At 47.7% G+C, this 19,379-nt stretch overlaps 2 protein-coding genes across 6 annotated transcripts in view; one reads left to right on the top strand and one right to left on the bottom strand.

The window, feature by feature from the left end:
* Positions 1 to 4: 4 nt before the first annotated feature.
* On the bottom strand, positions 5 to 6,380 carry adck5 (aarF domain containing kinase 5). Of its 4 annotated transcripts, none has more exons than XM_011481308.4 (15): positions 6,180 to 6,380; positions 5,516 to 5,604; positions 5,290 to 5,430; positions 4,928 to 5,003; positions 3,079 to 3,279; positions 2,866 to 3,006; positions 2,689 to 2,802; positions 2,483 to 2,614; positions 2,325 to 2,408; positions 2,171 to 2,252; positions 1,972 to 2,050; positions 1,811 to 1,902; positions 1,483 to 1,735; positions 425 to 541; positions 5 to 353 (listed from the first exon to the last, which is right to left on the bottom strand). In XM_011481308.4, exons 1-15 carry the CDS (start codon positions 6,201 to 6,203, stop codon positions 251 to 253), a joined length of 1,728 nt encoding a protein of 575 aa, XP_011479610.1. In that variant the 5' UTR covers positions 6,204 to 6,380; the 3' UTR covers positions 5 to 250. The 4 variants fall into 4 exon arrangements, with proteins under 4 accessions (XP_011479610.1, XP_011479611.1, XP_023815985.1 ...); XM_011481309.3 differs by having other exon boundaries at positions 3,079 to 3,274; positions 6,180 to 6,337; XM_023960217.2 differs by lacking the exons at positions 5,290 to 5,430; positions 5,516 to 5,604; positions 6,180 to 6,380 and adding an exon at positions 5,158 to 5,274 and having other exon boundaries at positions 3,079 to 3,274.
* Positions 6,381 to 7,264: 884 nt separating this feature from the next.
* The window catches only part of ctdp1 (CTD (carboxy-terminal domain, RNA polymerase II, polypeptide A) phosphatase, subunit 1), a 57,278-nt gene continuing 45,163 nt past the window's right edge, over positions 7,265 to 19,379 (top strand). Inside the window, exons 1-11 of one of the 2 annotated variants that reach the window (XM_078955288.1) lie at positions 7,265 to 7,746; positions 8,772 to 8,855; positions 9,661 to 9,754; positions 9,964 to 10,092; positions 11,033 to 11,183; positions 11,755 to 11,845; positions 12,595 to 12,761; positions 14,640 to 14,918; positions 15,942 to 16,901; positions 17,398 to 17,539; positions 17,627 to 17,845. In XM_078955288.1, the coding sequence (XP_078811414.1) occupies positions 7,463 to 7,746; positions 8,772 to 8,855; positions 9,661 to 9,754; positions 9,964 to 10,092; positions 11,033 to 11,183; positions 11,755 to 11,845; positions 12,595 to 12,761; positions 14,640 to 14,918; positions 15,942 to 16,901; positions 17,398 to 17,539; positions 17,627 to 17,845 (2,600 nt within the window). In that variant the 5' untranslated portion in view covers positions 7,265 to 7,462. The remainder of the gene's footprint in view (positions 7,747 to 8,771; positions 8,856 to 9,660; positions 9,755 to 9,963; positions 10,093 to 11,032; positions 11,184 to 11,754; positions 11,846 to 12,594; positions 12,762 to 14,639; positions 14,919 to 15,941; positions 16,902 to 17,397; positions 17,540 to 17,626; positions 17,846 to 19,379) is intronic. The other variant, XM_023960216.2, reaches the window with a different exon arrangement.

Genomic DNA, 19,379 nt, shown 5'->3' with positions numbered 1-19,379 from the left:
GGAGTTTTGCTTTGTGAAGTCTTGAAGAGGTAGAGCATTTTATTGTCCTGACGACATCGTGAGGCCGACGAGCCGAAATATTGTTGATTACAAAGTGGCTAAAGAAACCGAATGATTATAAATATAGAAAAAGTCTGCTGAGCCTCCTTAAATGACAAACTCCCCCCCTGAAGTTCCTGGGTGAGCCGTACTGTCCCGTCAGGCTCCAGCCTTCTGAAGCTGTCCTGGCTGAATGGGTCTTGAACGTGCATCATGTCAGGAACTCGTACACCACAGCGTCCAGCCTGGTGAAACCCAGGACCTCCAGGAGCCTGAGGAAGGCGCGCGTCAGACTCATGGTCACCATCTCCTTCCTGGAGGACACAGCAGCACAGTCTAAGGAAGGATTCAGCCTCGGATGAAGCAAATAACGGCAGACTCTGACCTCAAAGCCACTTCAAACTTGAGGCTCTCCCATGTAGTCCTACACCAGTGAAAGATCCACAGTCTGGGGAGAACACCCGTCTTATCTGCCTGGATCCTCCCCGAGCCTCGCACCGCGCTGCAGAGGAAGAGACGCGCTGTTAAACCTCTGAGGCACAGAGACCAGAACCCAGCTGGTCTGTGTGGGGAGGCAGGCAAAAAACACCCGTTTGGTCTCCATTTAAACATGATTTTAATGAAGATAGCATCTCTACACTGATGGGTCTGCCTTAACAAAACAAAAGCATTTAGAATTTCACTTGATTTTATTTCAGCTCTCCAAAAGCTCACAAAAACAGGTAACTCAGCCAAAGTCATTGTATTGGTCAGAAGAACAGATTCCTTTAACATGTTCTGCTCATTAAGGACGGGTGGGTGGATCACTGGCCATCAGAGATAAACAAAGCAAATCATCATCCTCACCATCATTTGATTGACATGTAGAATGGCCAATCAAACCTTCTCTGATTCCTACATACGTCGCTGCACATGCGTGTTTACTACACTGATGGGCACGTTTTGCCGTGGTAGGAGAGCTGTCACCAGCCCCACTGCCCGCCGGACGACCACTCTGGCCAGCAGAAGCGTTTACTGAGGCCCCGGCCGGCCCGCGTGCGTCCTCGATAGGAAGCGAGACAAAGGAGCCTGACCCAGCGTCCTGCTGCCAGGGACCTGAGCCCACCCAGGCAGCAGTGTCCAAAGCCAGGCACGCGCTTCTCGAGAAGGGGCTGCCGTTTGCTCAGCCATAGTTTAGACAACCGCGCTAAGCCCGACCTATAACGGACCTTTAACTGCTCACTGGCCCCAACATGGCAAAAAAAAAAAAAAAAAATTCCGACTGAACAGAATTAATTTAGTTGGAGCTTGAAGTCAGTCGTTTTCTGTGGTTGACTTCACACTCGCTCCTGTTCTCACAACGGCAGAGACAGAAACTCCTCAAACTCAAAAATGAAAACCTGCTGGAGGTAGAAACCGCTCTTGGCTCCAGTTCAACGTTCAGCATCTGTCCACCACACCCACCTCTTTGCCATGACGAAGTAGCGGTCCACCGGCGCTCCCAGAGTGATGTTGATGCTGCGGACGGTGTTGATGTTCCTGAAGACCAGCAGCATGGGCCGAGGCATGGACTTCAGCACCTGCATGATGCTGTCGAAGCGGCTGATGGCCATGTGGCGCATGTAGGCCGTCTCCTCTCTGTTCAGGATGTTGGACAGGCCCAGCTGGTGCATGTTGATGGGTCGCTGCAGCAGCATCTCACAGAACAGGAAGTACTCTACACAGAGCAGAAAACCTGCAGAGTCTCGCCTCACATTCAGGCCACGTCACCACAGGGAAAGGACCTCCTCACCTGTGACTCCCAGGGCGTGGGAGTGCTTCTTCATGGCGGCCTCGTTCCTCAGGACTATGGCCCGCCACAGTTTACACAGAGACTCTCTGTCCCTGGGGTCAAAGGTCACGCACAGTCAGCGCTGCAACATGCACACCCGAGAAGGTGCATGAGCATCTTACCGCTCCTGAAGGTATTCGTACAAGCCGTGGTCCAGAAGCACCAGCTCAGCTTTTTTGTCAGGACCACGTCTGACAAGAACTGCAGAGGAGGAGGAGAGCAGCATGGATATGAACAAACCAAAGCCTTTCACAGGAGCCTCCTGATCCGCTGCAGCCCCTCTAGTGAAAGCAGACAAAGCTCACGGAGTCTGAGACCAACCGTTTCCTGGATGAGGGTCGGCGTGGATGAACCCCGTGTAAAAGATCTGCTCTGCAAACGTTCGGATGAGTTTATCTGCAGTCTGAGAAGCAAACGGGCGTTTTGAAAAGCACATACTTTAACAGCAGCCTGGCTTGTAGAAGAACCAACTCACATCTTTCAAACTAATTCCTTGTCTCTTAATTTCTTCCACGTTGTTGATTTTGCAGCCGTTGCAAAACTCTGCCGTCAGCACTCTCTTTGAGAGAAAGAAGAGGAGAACGACGTTCCAAATGTAGATGTTTCAAAGGACAGAGGAACAAATCCACTCACCTTACTGGTGTACTGCCAGAACACTTTTGGTACAACTACAAACTGAAAGTGCTTCAGCTCCTCTGCACACCTCTCTGAGTTCCTGGCCTCGTTCTCAAAGTCCAGCTCCTGCGCCAGCGTGTCCTTCAGGTCCTGCAGAGATGACAGCAAAGGCTTTGCGGAGGCGCTCTGACCTCAGACTGCAGGGGTCTTTTTAACCTCCCGACCTTCAGAACCCATCGGAAGCCAAAGCTCGGATGCATCAGTTTGACCATGTCAAGAAGGATCTCCAGGGTTCGGATGTCTCCGTCGAAACGATCCCTGAGGTCGATGTACTGCACCTGGCGAGGTCACAACGCACTTTAGTTCCAGTCAGTTGGGTGGGGGCTGACGCCCAGTCTCACCTTCACGGCGACGGGGGTCCCATCCCACAGCTCCGCCTTATGAACCTGAGCCAAGCTGGCTGCAGCGAGGGGCTTATGGTCAAAGGTTTTAAAGAGTTGCTCGGGGGGTTTGCTGAAATCCTCCTGGAAGAGAGCCTCCACCTGTTGCAGGCAGAATCCCCGTTACCCTCAGAGTTTCCCTCCGTGGAGCTGCGTTCCCGCCCATGGACTGACCTCTTTGTATCTCCTGTTCAAGGCCTGGTCTTCCAGCACCTGCAGGGTGCGGATGTACTCGGGGGGTAGAAGGTGGTTGAAGGAGCACAGACCCTGGCCCAGTTTGACGTAAATTCCCCCGTTCCTTATGGCTGCTTCCACCATGCACTCTGCTGCCCTCTGGTGGCAGGCGGACATCTTGCTGAGGTAGATTGGGCTGTTCTAGCAGGGTGGGACAGACAGAAGACGTGACTGTCTGCCCCGCGGGGGGCTACCACAAACCTGCCACCACAATCAACTATTTTTCTCTATGATAAAAATAGAAGAGGGCTGATAAATGCACACCAAGACATATTTGGGTTTATAGGAGGAAACCGCAGAACACTGGACTGGATCCACATGCAGAAACCAACATGACGCTACAGTTTTAGTCTCAAAGAACAGGTGATTTTCAAAAAACAGTTTTTAAAGCAGCTAAAGACAGAAGGAATGAGCATTTTGAGCCGAGACATCAACTCCACCTCAGAAATGAAGCCAAGGTGACGTTTTTTGTTGACGTTCAGGCAAAGCAAACCAACTTTACCGTATTACTGAACACCAGAAATATCACATTTCTGCTTGGGTCTTTACACACAGGCAGATCAGTAACAAAGCCGGACTTTGATATTTAAGACGAGCGATCCAGATAGTCGACGCCTCAGAAAAGTATGGACAGGTTGTTTTTTCTATATCCCAGTTTCTTCAGATGATTCTTCAACCTGCTCTATGGAGACAGTCTACAGGCTGTGATGAAGGCGCAGCCACCCTAAAGTCCTCCAATCATCTGTTAATCTCTTTTCAAGCGTTCTCAGTGGTCTTTTAATGATGATGACGCCGTTTTTAGCCAAAATGCAAAAACCTGTCATTTTCTGGGACGTAGTTTCTGCAGAGCGGCAGGAGTTCATCAGAAATTCCCCTCTGAGTTGTGGGCGGGTCTGTTGGTGTGAAGTAAGCCCTTCCCCACTTCCCGTCACCCATCTGTTTACGCTCTCCCTCACACCCCTAACCTGACATTACTGGTGAAACAAAAATGTTGAAGCTATCCAGCTGTTTGATCCAGATTCCAGCTCAGATGAGGAAAACTAAGAGGTTCGTGGATCTATTTGTCTATGAGTGGATGGATCAGAATAGAGCAGAGCAGGGAGCTTGAGGACCACTGAGCCTATTTTCTACATCCCAAGTCAGCTCTTTCTCAAACTGCATCTTTGTCTGCTCCTGATTTACCATTATGAATACAGAAATACTCAGAAAGGCAGTTTTACGCTGTATTTTCTTTATACATGTCCTCCATTCATTCATTTTCTACCGTTTTATCCCTTTCGGGGTCACGGGGCTGCTGGAGCCTATCCCGGCCACTTGTGGGCGATGGCAGGGGGGCACCCTGGACAGGTCGCCAGTCTGTCGCAGGGTATAGTGTCCAGAATCACACACCCATTCACTCTCACACTCACACCTAGGGACAATTTAGAGTTACCAATGAACCTATGAAGTTTTTGGACAGTGTGAGGAAGCCGGAGAGAACCCACACATGCACGGGTAACACATGCAAACTCCACACAGAAAGGTCCCCCGTTGAGCCTTCTTGCTGTGAGTGCTAACCACTGCGCCACCGTGCAGCCCACATGTACTCCATCATCAGGACAATGCTTAAAGAACACCCAATTGTGCCTTTCTCTGGTTCTTTAGGACCAGTTCACTAATCTGGATCCTCACAAACTACCTGTCTGGTTCCAAACAAAGACTTTGGAGTTCTTCAATCAAAAACACTCATTTCAAGCAGAGGCGGTGGGTCCTTAAGGTCCAACTCTACAGCAGCACACCAGTCATTTACCTCTTCGACTCCACGCAGCTCCACATTCGTGGTCCACCAGTAATCCACAGAAATGAGGAATCCCACAGACACAGACCTGAGAGGCACAGAGAAGCTGAGGTTTGAATGAAACCACAGGGAGTTTGAAGGAAATGTGTGTTTTGCATAGAAAAGTTTCAACAGCTAAATGTTTATTGCAATCTGTTTAAAAAAAAGCAGGAAAAAAAGGGGTTTCATGAGGACATCCTCACCGGGTTGAAGCTACTAAGGCTCCTCAAACATCCCAACGTTAGCATAAAAGCGACACCACCGGGCCATCAAGATCAAATTCAAGTCAAGTTTCCATTCTAACAGAGGCTGGTTGGATGAAACATTATAGCAACCTGCAGAAACGGCCGAATCCTTCAATCATGATCCTCTTCCTCCTCCTCTCTCTGGCGTCCGACGCCGCATACTGGACACAAACGGCGCCCACTGTGAGCGCCGCCACACTCTTCCACAGCATCCCTCTGTGCCTGCCTCCCCTGAAAGACACACAAACAGTCCTGGTTTTAGCAAAACACCGAGCAGATAGCAGCTGCTTTCCCAGAATGTACTTCTTGTTTGTACCTGACTGAGGAGAAAGATCTGGATGTTTGGAGAAACGGTCCAGGAGGGCGTCTTCTCAGCAGAGACACGTGGTGCCGACATAATCGCAGCTAAATTGGGGGGAGAGCCTCAGTCACGTGTCGTCTTCACAGGCACAGTCAAAAACTGCTGGATTAAATATAATCTGTGAAGCAAGGCGTCATCTGTGCAGCCAGACTCCTGACAGAGATGATCTCTGCTCCCAGCTTCAGTCTGTTTTGAGTCAAAGCACAGCAGAGCAGGGATGGGGGGGTCCATCTCCCACCAAGGCCAGGCCTTGTTGTTTTTGTCTGCATCTGAGGGACAGAATGTCTCTGCTCCTGACACATTGATTTAGGAGATAGAGAGATGTCAATGACCTGAGGCTGACACATGTGAAGATGTCCTCTCTGTGTTCTTCACATCATCATGGGAGGAGGAGAACATGATCTCCTGTCTTCAAACGAAGACAGCTGGTTAGGAGGCGAACTAACGCTCCTGTCAGCGGTTGAACTTGGACAAGAGTGTGAGAAGAAAGGCGGGAACGCTGACAGATATTTACAGTCTGACACAGAATCATCACCGGCTAGCATGACTGCTAATAACAGCTAGCTGCTGGTGAAATTCATGAAACCCCACATTCTATGCATAACGTGTTGGTATTTACCACTGCCGAGGCCTCCGCCGTCATTGCTCTTCAAGTTATAACTGCTCCGAGCGGCGAGGGAACTCCAGGATCCTCGTTCTTGCCTGAAAAAGTCCGGAGTCTGCGCCTCCTCCTCCTCCGGATGCTCCTAGCATAGTCGCCACGATTGACCAAAGAGTGTAGAAATGCGAGATGATCTCTACTTACCCACTTCCGGTCTAGCTAAAAAAAAAAAAAAAGGTTTTATAAAAGTTTTACTTAATACATTCACACATCGACTTTAACAACCCGTATAAAATGCATATTCTTTGAATTTTATTTAATAGTTGAAACGTACTGCCCTTTGTGTGCTGCATGTTGGGGGGCATGTCATTTTGAAAGGATGTTTTCTCCGGAACATTAATGCGCCTCTAATGACGCGAGGTAACATCTAATCTCAGCGGAACTCTCTGTTCTAAACAGACACGGGTAAGTGTCAAAGGTCATGCCCTCGGCCTGCTGATCGATTCGGATTTCTTTAATATTTGCCTGCTTAATACTTTGACAAACATGTTTCCCACATTAGTAAACTGCAATGAAGTGACCTTAATCTGTGACCAAAATGCCCATAACCCCACCCCCCCAAACAGGCACAAGTAACCATTAAAACGCCCCCACAGCATTCTGCTTCTTCTTGTGTGTTATCCTTGAACAACAGCCTTCATCACACGTCAAGTGTCACCGACAAAGAACCGGCAAAGTTTCATGCAGAAAAATGTCTACATTTCTCTTCCCTTTTTATTATTTTTATTTGTATTTATTGAGTACATATTTCAATAGGTTAGTACTATCAATATTTTTAAAACTTTTTTTTAGATTGAAGTTTTAAAAGGAACAAGATTAACGTGTTGTTTTCAAAATAAAAGCTGGATATATTTGATTCACACTGTAACGTGTCTGACATGTTTGTACTGAGCACATCATCACACTTTAAACATTAGACACACACATAAGTCGTGAGTCGTGTTTACACTAAAATTGTTTTAAAGTGCTTAAAAAAATCAATCTGGCTATGTTATTTAGCACGGTACCTTTATTTTGAAAGGTAGTGTGTTTTGGTTCGCTGCTGCGCACCGGATGCCGTAGCTGTCCGTGTCAGTGTTGCGCTTTCACGGGCGGGAAGAGCGAACCTTGAAGGGTCCAGGGTTTGGGTGAAAACCTCTGGAGGCTTTTCCCCTCTGCGTATCGTTGATCCGCGGCACATCGGTGGAGCTGCTGTGACCGGACCTCTGCGTGCGAATTACCGGTTTGGAGTGGGGGGGCAGATGGAGGACCCTCCCGTGGGTTCTGGCGGCGCATCAGCGGAGGGCCCCGCGGCGCAGGTGGCGGATATGTGCTGGCCGACCGAAGCGCTTCCTTTGCGGCTGCTGGAGTGGAAAGTGAAGCCCGGGACACTGGTGAACGTGGACTCCGTGATAGCGCTGTGCGCGGTCGTGCCCCGGGAGGAGGCGGCGGAGGGCGTCCGGCCATCAGAGAAGAAGGTGAAGTCGAACCGTGCAGGAGTGGTGAAGGAGCTCTGCTGCCAGACCGGACACATCATTCCTCCGGGGTGAGTCTGCTGGAAACGTTCGGGTCAGGGGGACCCGCGTGGTATTCTAATGGCACGCGGGCCCTTATCATGGTTCGTCTCTTCTTTATTAATTTTCTCTGGTTCAGGCTAACATGCTAACCCCACGCTAGCATGTTAGCAGCATGTTAACAGCGACTCAACGTAAACAAACTGAACTTCAACAGACTTTCAAATTAAAAGCAAAGTCCTCTCAGCATCACATTTTCTGCTCGATTTTACCATGTATTCCAGTGAGAGACAACAAACAAGAATAAAATAGAATAGAAGCCACACTCAACCTTTTATAGACTATCTCGATTTTAATAAATATACATTCAAACAAACAATGTCTCTTATTTTGAAATGTCATCTCATTGACAAGCGCATGACGCAAATGGACACTTTCCCTCTATTTTTCAGAAGCCTTATATTGTCCTGCTTACCTATTTTTATCTCATTAATTTCTTTATTCTACAAATGTGCACGAGTTATTTTTAAATATATTTATTATTATTATAGAAAGTAAAAACCTTTTTTTTTACTTCTTTTTTTAAACAGAAATAAACTTTTTTTAGGGAAAAATTCCCTTAAAAATTCAAACATCTGACTTGACATAAATCTGGACTGAAAGGGTTCAGACTCATAAAGCCTTCAGGTGCCTCTTTTAAACTCCACCTGTGGACAAAAAAAACGTCCCTTTCCGTGGCTTTCACCTTATTTTTCCCTTTTCCTCATCTTTATCTCATTCTAAACCTCTGTGGTTTAGTGGGGAACACTCATCTGAAACTTGTTTTAAAAAGCAGTCTGAACTAGAAACACTGTCCACACCAATAATGTATTTAAAATCTATGCACTGCAGATGTATTGAATATTGTGTTCCAGCTGAATATCTATCCATCCATCGCTCCATCTTTCTGCAGAACCCCCTGTATCTCTTTCAGAGTCATGGGTTCCACCTGAACATGACCAGTGAATTTCACTGAATGTTTCCACTAATCTATGTTTGTGTGTTTGTTTGTTTTCAGGGGTGTCATTGTCAGAATCGAAGAATGCAGCCACCCTGTTGTCATGAAGGGTTTATGCGCCGAATGTGGCCAGGATTTGACTCAGTAAGAATACACTGTCTTCTGTTTTTTTGTAAATAATGCCTAATTTATAAAAGCTGTCAGGTTTAGTTTGTGTAGAGTGCTATTCCAGATGACGCCATCAGGGGGCGCCAGACACCAGGATTTCTGTTTGAAACGCCTATTTTTTTCCTTTCACACCTAATGATGATTCAGCATATTATTTGTTTTTGTCCACATAGTTTTCAATTAATCTTTTAGCAATGCCCCTTCTTAAGTTTTTATTTTATTTTACTGGGATGAATGTATTTATGTTCACTTTCTTTTGTTGTTAAATGTGTCTCATTTCTGAAATTTGAGGTTTTTTTATCTACTGCTGTCACTTCTCTGCATCGCTTTAATCTCTCAGTGGTAAAGTTCTGTTTGTATCGAGTTGGACCAGGTTACATTGGTCTTTGTAGTCCATGTTATCCGTCTGCACCAAAACATGATAAAATAATCAGTTTTTGAGTGTAAAAGGATTTTGAACTACATTATCCAGAGTACCGTTTTAAATGAGCAGACATTCACATTACCTGGACATCTTGTGTTTTTTCCATAGCTGTTAAAACCACATCAGTGACAGTGAAGTTCAATAAAAATGCACTCGTTAGCTCCTTAAATGTACACATCTGTGAGTAAATGTGGATTTGTTGACGCTGACTTCCTGTTTTCTCCGTCAGCATCCATCCGTGCTGGGGTGTAAGTGTTGGGATTGTGTGTTTGGTGGTGGATCTGAAACAAATAGCAGACCTCCTCTGACAGTTTGCTGGAGGACCTGAGCGTGGTCTCTCTCTCTCTCTCGTCTCAGGCTTCAGGGGACAAACGGAAACCAGCACACCCCCATCTCCACGGCAACCGTCTCCATGGTGCACAGTGTCCCTGAACTGATGGTCAGCTCTGAGGTGAGTCACGATGGCAGCTGTCTGTGCGTCCACACTTCAAGCTGAGTTCATATCCAAGACGAAGCTCTCAGTCTGAGGTTAAAGAAGTGTTCCTGCAGTGGACCACACGCTGGTTCTTCTACAAATGAATGTTTGAAAACGGTGGAGAAAATGTACCCATAAGCCTGTCATACTCGGCTTCACCGGCGGGGTTCTCCTTTGTTTGGCAGCAAGCCGAGCAGCTGGGCAGAGAGGACCAGCAGAGGCTGCACCGGAACAGGAAGCTGGTCCTCATGGTGGATCTGGACCAGACGCTCATCCACACCACAGAGCAGCACTGCCAGCAGATGTCCAACAAGGTACAGCTCAAGGCGAAGCCCAGGAGGCAAACCTGGCTTTAGGTCCTGGAACAAAGTGGGTTCTAAAAAGCTCGGTACTGTCAGAATTAATGGCTTTGTTCTGGAGGAGAAGGGTTTCTCTGATTTCTGCCTGCAAAGTCACCGGTCAGATTCTAATGTGGGGTTTCTGAGGGAATCAGTCTGCCAGAGCTACACCACTTCATGCTGCTGGTTGGGGGTTCAAACGCTCTTGGGCAGGAACCCACATTGCCTCGATCTGTAAGTCGCTTTGGATAGAACCCAAACATGTTTAAAAGGTGAAGAATAATCCAAGAAATGCATCCCTGTTTCCCAGCAGGCCTTGCAGGGGAAGGGCCTGTTCCCATCAGGGAAGGGCCTGTTCCCATCAGGGAAGGGCCTGTTCCCATCAGGGCCCTGTTGGTGTTTCTACCTTCACCTGCTGCAGGAGTCTGTTATGTCACAAATCACATCTTTTGCAGACATGACATGTTATGTCATGTCTGTTCAGGGGAATAAACATAAATCTGTCACATTTGAGGAGAAGGTTGATGCTTTCAGAGGACGAGAGCTTCATCACTGAGGGCCTTTCCTGGTCTTCCTCAGATGTAAACAAACGTCAGACTAAAAACCTGACGGCTTCTTTTCTTTGCTTTCTGGATTAAAATCCCACTTTTTAGTTCAAACATCACATCTGTCGTTGTGTGAATGGACTCGTTTTTGGTTCAGTCTAAAAGTTTTCTCTGTAAACTGACTTTAAGAAAATGTGTTTCCCAGATATCAGATTTGGTTTTTGAGTTAATTCAGATCATCTTCAGTTACTGGATCTAGAAAAACTGTCCTTAATGTTGTCATTCTTGTTTTTGTTTTGTCTTTTTAGAACCTGAATGTTGAGTTGAGGAGAAAGTTCACTTTGATACGTCTCTGTGTGTGTTTGCTTCAGGGCATTTTCCACTTCCAGCTGGGCCGGGGCGAGCCCATGCTGCACACCCGCCTGCGCCCCCACTGCAAGGAATTCCTGGAGAAAACGGCCAAACTCTACGAGCTGCACGTCTTCACGTTCGGGAGCCGCCTCTATGCACACACTATTGCTGGTAAACGCAGGTTTTGCGGAGCTGTGCCCTCATGAATGCACCTGAGTGACGGACGGAGTGTGCAGCCCCCGTAACCAGCGTTGCTGTACTTCCCGCACGCGTCCACTAGAGGGAGCTGTTCGCTCCTCTCTCAATCTGTGGTGCTGAAGTTCCAAACAAATGATTGAATGAAGTTTTTAAAGCTGCACTTTCTTCCTCATAAACCTTTCACTGCTTTATTGAAGGCTGTGAGTTTCTCTGGAATCTTCTTGGTATTCATGCTGCACTCTTTTATTTGACTATTCATAATGACAGCAGCTTTGTTCTGGCACCGCTCTGCCGCCTCATGATGAATGTTTCATGCATTTGGATTGGATTTTTGCCTTCACTGATGCAGAGCGTCCGTACATTTCAGAATCAGAGCAGCTTTTATTGACCGATTTCTCCCCAAAGCATGACGACTTTCCAAAAACCTCATGGCACAGAGGGAAAGCCAGAGAAGAACCAGATAAACGCCACAGCCCAGGGTTTTCTGTAGAACACATCTCAAGGTAAAGCTTTAAAAACACTTCTCTGTTCTTCTTTTTTTTAGGTTTTCTGGATCCCGAAAAGAAGCTTTTCTCCCACAGAATCCTTTCTAGAGATGAATGCATCGATCCGTTCTCCAAGACGGGAAACCTAAGGTGAGGAACATCCGCTCTGCTGTTCAGTTTCCTGTGTTGCAGCAGAACCAAAGGGATTTTCAGAGACGGTTTGGCGCAACTGATCACGTGACCGACATACTTCCTTAAGCCCTGGTCATTACTGCCCTTACTGGTAGATGCAGGCTGTCTGTGACACACGGGCATGCTGTTGGCCCGTACCAAGTATAAAGGGGTAAACCGCTCGGTGAACCTGCAGAGCAATAATCTTCACGCTTTTTTTTTCTACAATCATGCCGTTAATTTATGAAATGTCAGGATTTCTCTTAAGGTGGCTTCACAAGCCTCAAGATCGATTCGGGATCACAGAGAAATAATGAAACGGAGCAATTTGCATGTATAATGTAAACGGAGCCGCTGTAAAACAGCCTCTGTGTCGGAAGACGTATGTGTGGACAAATCCAGAACCCTTTCAGACCCGATGAAGATGACTAAGAATCACCTTTCAGCCTGGAAGGAAAAAGCTGGAAGAACACTATCCGAGCCGTAAAGCACGGTGGTGGTAGAACCAGGATGGGGTTTCATTAGAACGGTTAAGGTCTGCTCAGAACTGTCTGCATTCAGTGAGACCTGCAATGTTTACCCCTCTCTGGGAGGGTGTGTTTGGTTCTAAGGGGTTCCATCATATAATCCCAGGCATTTGTTTAGCGTTTCCTCCCAGTCGTAGTGAAGGTGGAAGGTGTTTGTGTTTGAAGTTGCTGCCTGTTTCTGAGGGAAGGGTGTGTTTGCAGGTACCTTTTCCCCTGTGGGGACTCCATGGTCTGCATCATCGATGACCGCGAAGACGTTTGGAAGTTTGCTCCGAACCTCATCACCGTGAAAAAGTACGTCTACTTCCAGGGAGCCGGAGACATCAACGCCCCCCCGGGATCTCGGGAAGCGCTGGCGGCCAGTAAAGGTACCCGAACATCCCGTCAACACAGCCGGGATGAAGACGAACTCGACCCGTCCAAGTCGCCAAAAAACTCACCTTGTCCCGCAAATCAGCGATTTGGCTGAAGTCGGCACAGGTGTTGACCCGCCTGCAGTAAGGGCTCATTCTGGGGGGGGGGGACCGGTTTGTCTCCGAAAGTCGGGCTTTGTACTTGAACCCGTAGGAGCTTGCAGTCTGCGTGCTCTCTGCTCTAGAGGCGGACCGTCCTCAAGCCTCACCTCTGGTGTTGGGTTTTTAAGGTGTGGATGTCCTGCAGGCTGCTTCTTCATTGGGGGGGGGCGGCTGTCTTCTATTGGCTCTGTGTTTGAGGGGGACCTGGTCGCTCACAAGAGGGGTGGCAGAACATCATTAGCCGGAAAAAGAAATGCTACAAGACTTCAGAATTGTGGCATCTCAGTGTGCAGCATGAGCTTAAAACGGGGCAAAAGGGGTCATTCTTTTATTTCTTTTTAAAAAGGATCTAAGCAAAAGTGTTCAGAATTGTAAAAGTGTTACACCGGAGCTTTAGCTTTAACCAGTGTTTACATTACTTCACTGTAACTTTTCAACTCGATTAAAGTGAATCAGAGTATTCCGTTGCAGAGAAAGGCGACTTTGCGGCAGTATGAAACACTTTATATGCAGATCGTGGGAAAAGCTGGTTTGAATTGTTCTTTACTGGCAGAAAGACTCTTTTCTCTGCAGATCAGCTGATTCAAGTTAATCGCAGAAGAGATTGACAAAGACGTCTCCCGTGTTAAAGTTTTAACTCTAAAAGCTGGAAAAAAAACGTAACTCTTAGGGTCACCAATTAAATTTGTGGTTTTGGACCCAAAAAAAACCCCAAATATTCTCAGACTGAAATGGGAAGGGGGTGGGGGGGGAGACGTAGAGCTTCAGTTTTGGCTAATGATGTATTGCCGCCATGTTGTCTTCAACCAGTTCCTCTTGCAGTGTTTCCCCCTCCCTTTCTACATGACGTAACATCCTTTTATGTTTTAGTAAACACGTGTTCACCAGAGCAAATAAACCTCAGGCACAGAAGAGGTTTATGCAAATAAACTCCTGTGAGACCAAAGTTCACAAAAGTCCTGCTAGAGCAATAACATCTGTCCAACTCAAAAGTCTCTTGAGTTCAAAGTAAAAACTGGTTTGAAAGACCCACTCTGATGAAAATGGTGTTTTTTTAAAGCATTTTTCTGATGATGGAGGACAAATATGAAGAAAATTTAGCTTAAAATTGCATTTCTGGCTTTTCTTTATTCAAATATATGTGAATCAGGAGCAGAAAAAAATGCAGTTTGAAAAAGATGTGATTTGTGACGAAGAAAATACGTCAAAATCTCCCTGCTCTGCTCTATTCTGATCATCCACCTGCAGACAAAAAGATCCATGAATCTCTTTGATTTCCTGGTCTGAGCTGGAATCTGGATCAGAACTGAACGGATGGATAGATCTGATGTAGCTAAACATTTCTGTTGAACTGCTAATGTCAGGTTGGGGGTGTGAGGGGCTGTAAGGTAGTGGGATAGAGTGGAAACAAAGGGATGATGGGAATGGAAGCGGGCTTACTCCATGCCAACAGTCCCGTCCACAACTCAAAGGTGAATTTCTGATGACCTCCGGTCGCTCTGCAGAAACTGTGTCCTAGAGAACAACACAGGATTTTGGATTTTCATCATTAGAAGAGCACTGGGAACACTTTTACAACAGACCCCAAAGAAAAGTGAGACTTTAAGGAGAAGCAGAAACAAGTTGAGCATAAATCCTGAAAACAGTCCAAATGTTGGTGTTTACCAGTGGAATAAATGTGGAATTTTGTGTTTGTACAAAGTTGGAGAAGTCAAAGTTGTTTTTTTTCAGGACTTTGCTGCGCTCCTTCTCCAGCCCCCGCCTCCTCAGATGATTTCCTCTCCAGCGCCTTCAGAGAACAAAGCACACAAGCAAACTTCCTTCCCTTCACATGCCTATTTCTGACAGCCTGGCAGTTTGATTTCACGCTCCAGCAGAGTCGCCTCTCTGGAGCGCCTGTTATCCCGCTGGAATATCCTCCTCCTGAAGTGTTTGCTAAAAGGCGCCAGGGCAGCAGCGAGGGGTTTTTTCTCTGTCCCAGTTGTTGGCGGGGTCATTATGACCCAGCAGGTTAGGCAGCGCAGCCGTTCATGCACCCATAATATTCGCGTTCGTGAGGCTCCGCCTTTCTCTCTGAAATGGCTTCATCAGCAAATCGTTCCTGCTGAATCTCTCTTTCAGGAATGAGGTTTATTCTCCCACCGATTCCCACCTACCAGCAGGTTTGGGGGTGGGGGGGCATGTTGGTGCTGCAGTTTTTTATTTTACAAGATCTCTGCGGCTGTCAGCTGGAGCTGCTAGAAGCTACAGAGAAGATCATCTGTTAGGGAGGGGGGCTTCACTGTGAGCAGGTCTCCGTCAGACCTGCAGGAGAATCATCCGTAGGTGGGTGATCATGAACATTTGGGACGGATGTTTTGTAGAAACGGAGCCGTGCTCAGCTTGAGGTCCTGAGGAGAACATGACAGTCCAGTATCACGTTGGACCAGAGTTTGTTCTCAGCTTTCTGCTGGAGTTTCTCCTGCATTTTCATTTAGATGTGAATTAGATCCTTTTTAGGTCCACAACCTGACGACCCTTCATGTTTTATGCCCATGTAGACGCATAAGTGACTCCATGTTGAGTTTCCTCAGCTTCCTTCAGTCCATCTCCACGCTTCAGCTGTGTAGAGCTTCATCTTTGCTTCTTTTCCCTCCTTAATTTTCTCCTCTTCTTAAATAAAGTATGGGTGACGTGACTTTTCGTGCGTATGGACATCAAGCAAAGTCTCTGCACGCGGTGAAACAACCATGTTGCTCCTCCGTCCATCTGTATATTCTTTTTGGACTAAATTCTGAAGCAAACATCTTCTATGAATTCTTTAAACAGGAAACAATGAGTCTGCGGCCTCCAGTGTTTGTACAATGAGAAGCTTTCTGATCTAAACAACCGTTCAAACATTCAGTGTGTTTCCAAAACAAATATACAAATTCAATAGAATTTAACAGAATAGAAATTAGTTCTTAGAAACAAAAATTTTCCAAAATCCTAAAATGCTGCTTTCATTCTGCTTGGCTTTATTTTTCTGAGAACACTTTCCGTCTGTTCCTGCAGGCGGACCGTTCTGCAGACCAGGAGAGAACGCAGAGCAACCCGGAGCCGAGGAGCAGAATAACGGTCTGAAGAAACGGGTCAAGGAGCAGAGGGACGACTGCAGCTCCTCTCGTGGTTCTCAGGGAGACGCAGTGAGCGAGCGGACAGCCCTAACCAGCATTGAGGAGGAGGACAAAGGAGGACATAAGGGGTCAGAACCGGAGGCTGTGAGTTTAGTGGAGGAGAAGGAGCCTCAGAGGGCTGACAATGCAGACATGGAGGATGGAGGCAGGACAGCTGAACCACAGGACGCTCCCAGCTGCCCCAATCACCTGGACTTCAACCTTTCTAGTGACAGTGACTCTGAAACGGAGACGCCGCAATCAACCGACAAGGACTTGGAACAAAAGTCCTGCCAGACAAAGGCATCCAGTCAGGAATCAGAGGAGCAAGACCCTTCTGATGGGAACGCTCCAACCAGCAGAGACCTGGAGAAAAGCCCTGAACCCTCAGGGGTCGTACTTCCCGAACCCGAGCTCGGAAACGGATGTCTGGACAAGAGAGAGCCCGAGACGGAGTCCCAGAACAGTGAACAGTCTGGAGTCACCGTGGGGGAGGAGCTGCTGGACCAGAGCATGGAAGATGAGGAGGAGGAAGCTGACAATGACCACGACGATCACCTAATCTACCTGGAGGAGGTGCTGGAAAGGATCCACGCGGAGTATTACGCCCGCTACGAGGCTTACCTGAGAAAGGAGACCGCCCAGATGCCGGATATCCGTAAGATTGTTCCGGAGCTGAAGAGCAAGACTCTGGAGGACGCCACCATAGTGTTCAGTGGTCTGTACCCCACCAACTACCCCATGGACAGGACGCGTGAGTACTACCACGCCAAAGCTCTGGGGGCCAAGGTCAGCAGGAATTTAATCCTCAATCCTCAAGATCCAGGCCGGACGACGCACCTGATCGCAGCAAGAGCAGGTGAGTGGAAACAACAGCAAAGGTGGTCATGGTGTTGGAAGCTCCACATGAAGTGGTAGAGGGGGTATATTTGAGTGTGGAAGTGGACTGGTCACAGGCTCGTCTCTGGCTCTGACTCTGGATGCATCTCCAAGGGAGACCTGTCCAAACCAGGCCGGTTCTGCAGGAATCTCATTTAGCTGTTGCGTCCAGCCCAACATCTTTCCTCCATCTGCAGCTTTGGACCAGTTCTGGCAGAGCATTGACCTCTGAAGATATGTCTGCCAGCATTTCTTCCGTGCAGGCAGAACTTTAAGGCCATTTTAATAAGAATTTACAGGATTTTGAAGTTCTTTCCTCTGATATTTCAGTAGAGCTGCTGCCTTTAAATCTCCAAAACTGTAGAAGGAAACTCACATCCATGTGGTTCCTCTGATGGAAAAGAGCAGCAGTTCATGTTTTCTCTTGTGGTTTAGGTTAAGTCTGAGTTCTGTAAACTGTTGCTGGCCCCCATTAGGTACAGAGAAGGTCCGACAGGGGCAGGGCTACAAGCACCTTCATGTGGTCAACCCCGACTGGCTGTGGAGCTGTCTGGAGCGCTGGGAGAGGGTGGATGAGCAGCTGTACCCTCTGAAGGACGACTACTCAAAGACGCCCAGGTATGCAAGTCCTTCGCTGATCACCCTTTAACTCCTGACTGTTCAAAGATGCATGAACGTTTTCGTCTCCCCCCACTGTCCCTGAAGGAGCAACAGCCCAGCAGCGTTTGCTGAAAGTCAGGGCTCCACACAGAAGCCGGCCTTCCAACCCACCCCCATCCAGCCCAGACCCCCACCGCCAGCCCCAGAGTCCCGGACGTATGACCCCGTAACAGGAAAGCTCATCCGCAGAGGCCCCAACGTTCAGCGCCCTCCATCCTACTTGCACCCATCAAGTTCTGAACCCCGAGATCAGCCCAGCCTCAGGTACTGACGCACAACAGCAGCTGCTGACTCAGCATCTGAACGAACCAGTTCAAAGGAAAAGAGAAGAACCATAGAAGTCTCTGCTAAACGTTGAGGACTCCTTCTTTGGTTTGTCCATGTGTCCGTTTCAAAGAAACATGTCAGAGCCTGAGGAGGCTAGGTGGTGCCCTGTGACACGATGGAGGACCAAACCCTACATTTCAACACTTTCCTGACGCCTTAGTTACTCACACCTGTGCAGGTGCTGCAGGTTTTTGGGCTGTCCGGCCCACGGAGGGTCATAGAGAGGAGCGGCTGCATGTTAAAGGGAGCGCAGGTGTCTTTTAGTACCCTTTAGGCTACCTACAGGGACATCATGAATACGCAACTGCCCATAGGATGTCCACACAAACTACACTCTGATAGTCTAACCTGCTCATTTCTAACAATCAGGATGCATGTAAGGATCACACACTTATCTCTTGAAGAGTCCTAATGCAGGATTGGGGGAGGTAAAAAATGAAAAATGCCAATGACATGCCTGCATCTCACCTACCTCACCCCTCCTCACCCTCACGGGTTGTTTAAGTGTTCACTAGAACCTGTAGCTTTCAGCATGCCTGTAGAAAATAATGTTTGCGATTATTTTAGCTCAATGAGCGATCTACGCCTTTGACATTTTGTGCAAGTCACCCGCGTGTGCCGTACAAGTCAGACCCCCCCCCCACAAAGAGCCTGTATCCACCTGTAAGGGCAGCTGTTCTTCTTAGGCCCAACAAGCGGCTGTGAAAGGAAATATTTCCTCTGCAATGTGGAGCTTATGAAGCCAGACCAGAGGGGCTCATTGCACCGGCAGGTCGGTGTTCCACAGACATGACTATAGTGTGAATGGCGGTGGACCCCACAATGACATTCAACTATATTTAAAGATCCTCCTCCCTCTCTGAATGCTGTGAAGACTGAAGAAGGAGAAGTTTGTGGGGAGAAGAGCTATTTTGCGTGGGGTCTCCTCTTGGGATAACATCCTGAACTGCTCCGTACAGACAGGGCAGTCTCATCACATTACGATGGCGGACGGATGTAATCAATCAGAGTTGGCTTTCAGTCAATCGGAAGCCCTTCATGGAGCTTTTGCTCCTTCATTATTATCTTCAGTTTAATGAAGCCCCAGTTCAAAACCAAATGCATCAAGCTGAGCTAAATCTGGACACATATTAGCCTTCTTAGAAAAAGGCTCTGTTCTGCTCAGTATATTGATGAGAGCTTCTACCTTCTTAGCTGGAGTAGATGTCGACCATGCGAGCCTCCTTTCCATCCTCGGTTTCTCTTTAAACAGAGGTTTGTGGATACTGTTGCCCCCGGGGGGCATGAGCAGGAGCTCCAGAGGAGCGCTGAGGGACAACAGCGATGGTTTTCCCGTGGCTGCTCTGCAGCTCTCTGACTCATCACTTCAGCTCCGAAAACCAAGCATGAGACTAAAACTCCCCTTCAAACGAAAAGGTCTGTGATGATGTGCTGTAATTAAAAATCTCAAGTGGAAAATCGGCCCATTCTA

Source organism: Oryzias latipes, chromosome 11 (assembly GCF_053564925.1).
Source record: "Oryzias latipes strain Hd-rR chromosome 11, Olatipes_Hd-rR_3.1".
Taxonomy (NCBI): domain Eukaryota; kingdom Metazoa; phylum Chordata; class Actinopteri; order Beloniformes; family Adrianichthyidae; genus Oryzias; species Oryzias latipes.
Note: the sequence above shows the minus strand (reverse complement) of the source record. Positions and strands in the feature narration are given on the sequence as shown.

Bases quoted from the DNA above. Each gene is read 5' to 3' on its own strand.
- adck5 (XM_011481308.4), bottom strand. From the start codon at position 6,203: ATGACGGCGGAGGCCTCGGCAGTG. The intron at 1,903-1,971 runs GTAAGATGCTCA...CTTTGACCCCAG, and splicing joins TACGAATACCTTCAGGAGCG to GGACAGAGAGTCTCTGTGTA. The intron at 542-1,482 runs GTGGGTGTGGTG...CTTCCTCTGCAG, and splicing joins TACTTCGTCATGGCAAAGAG to CGCGGTGCGAGGCTCGGGGA.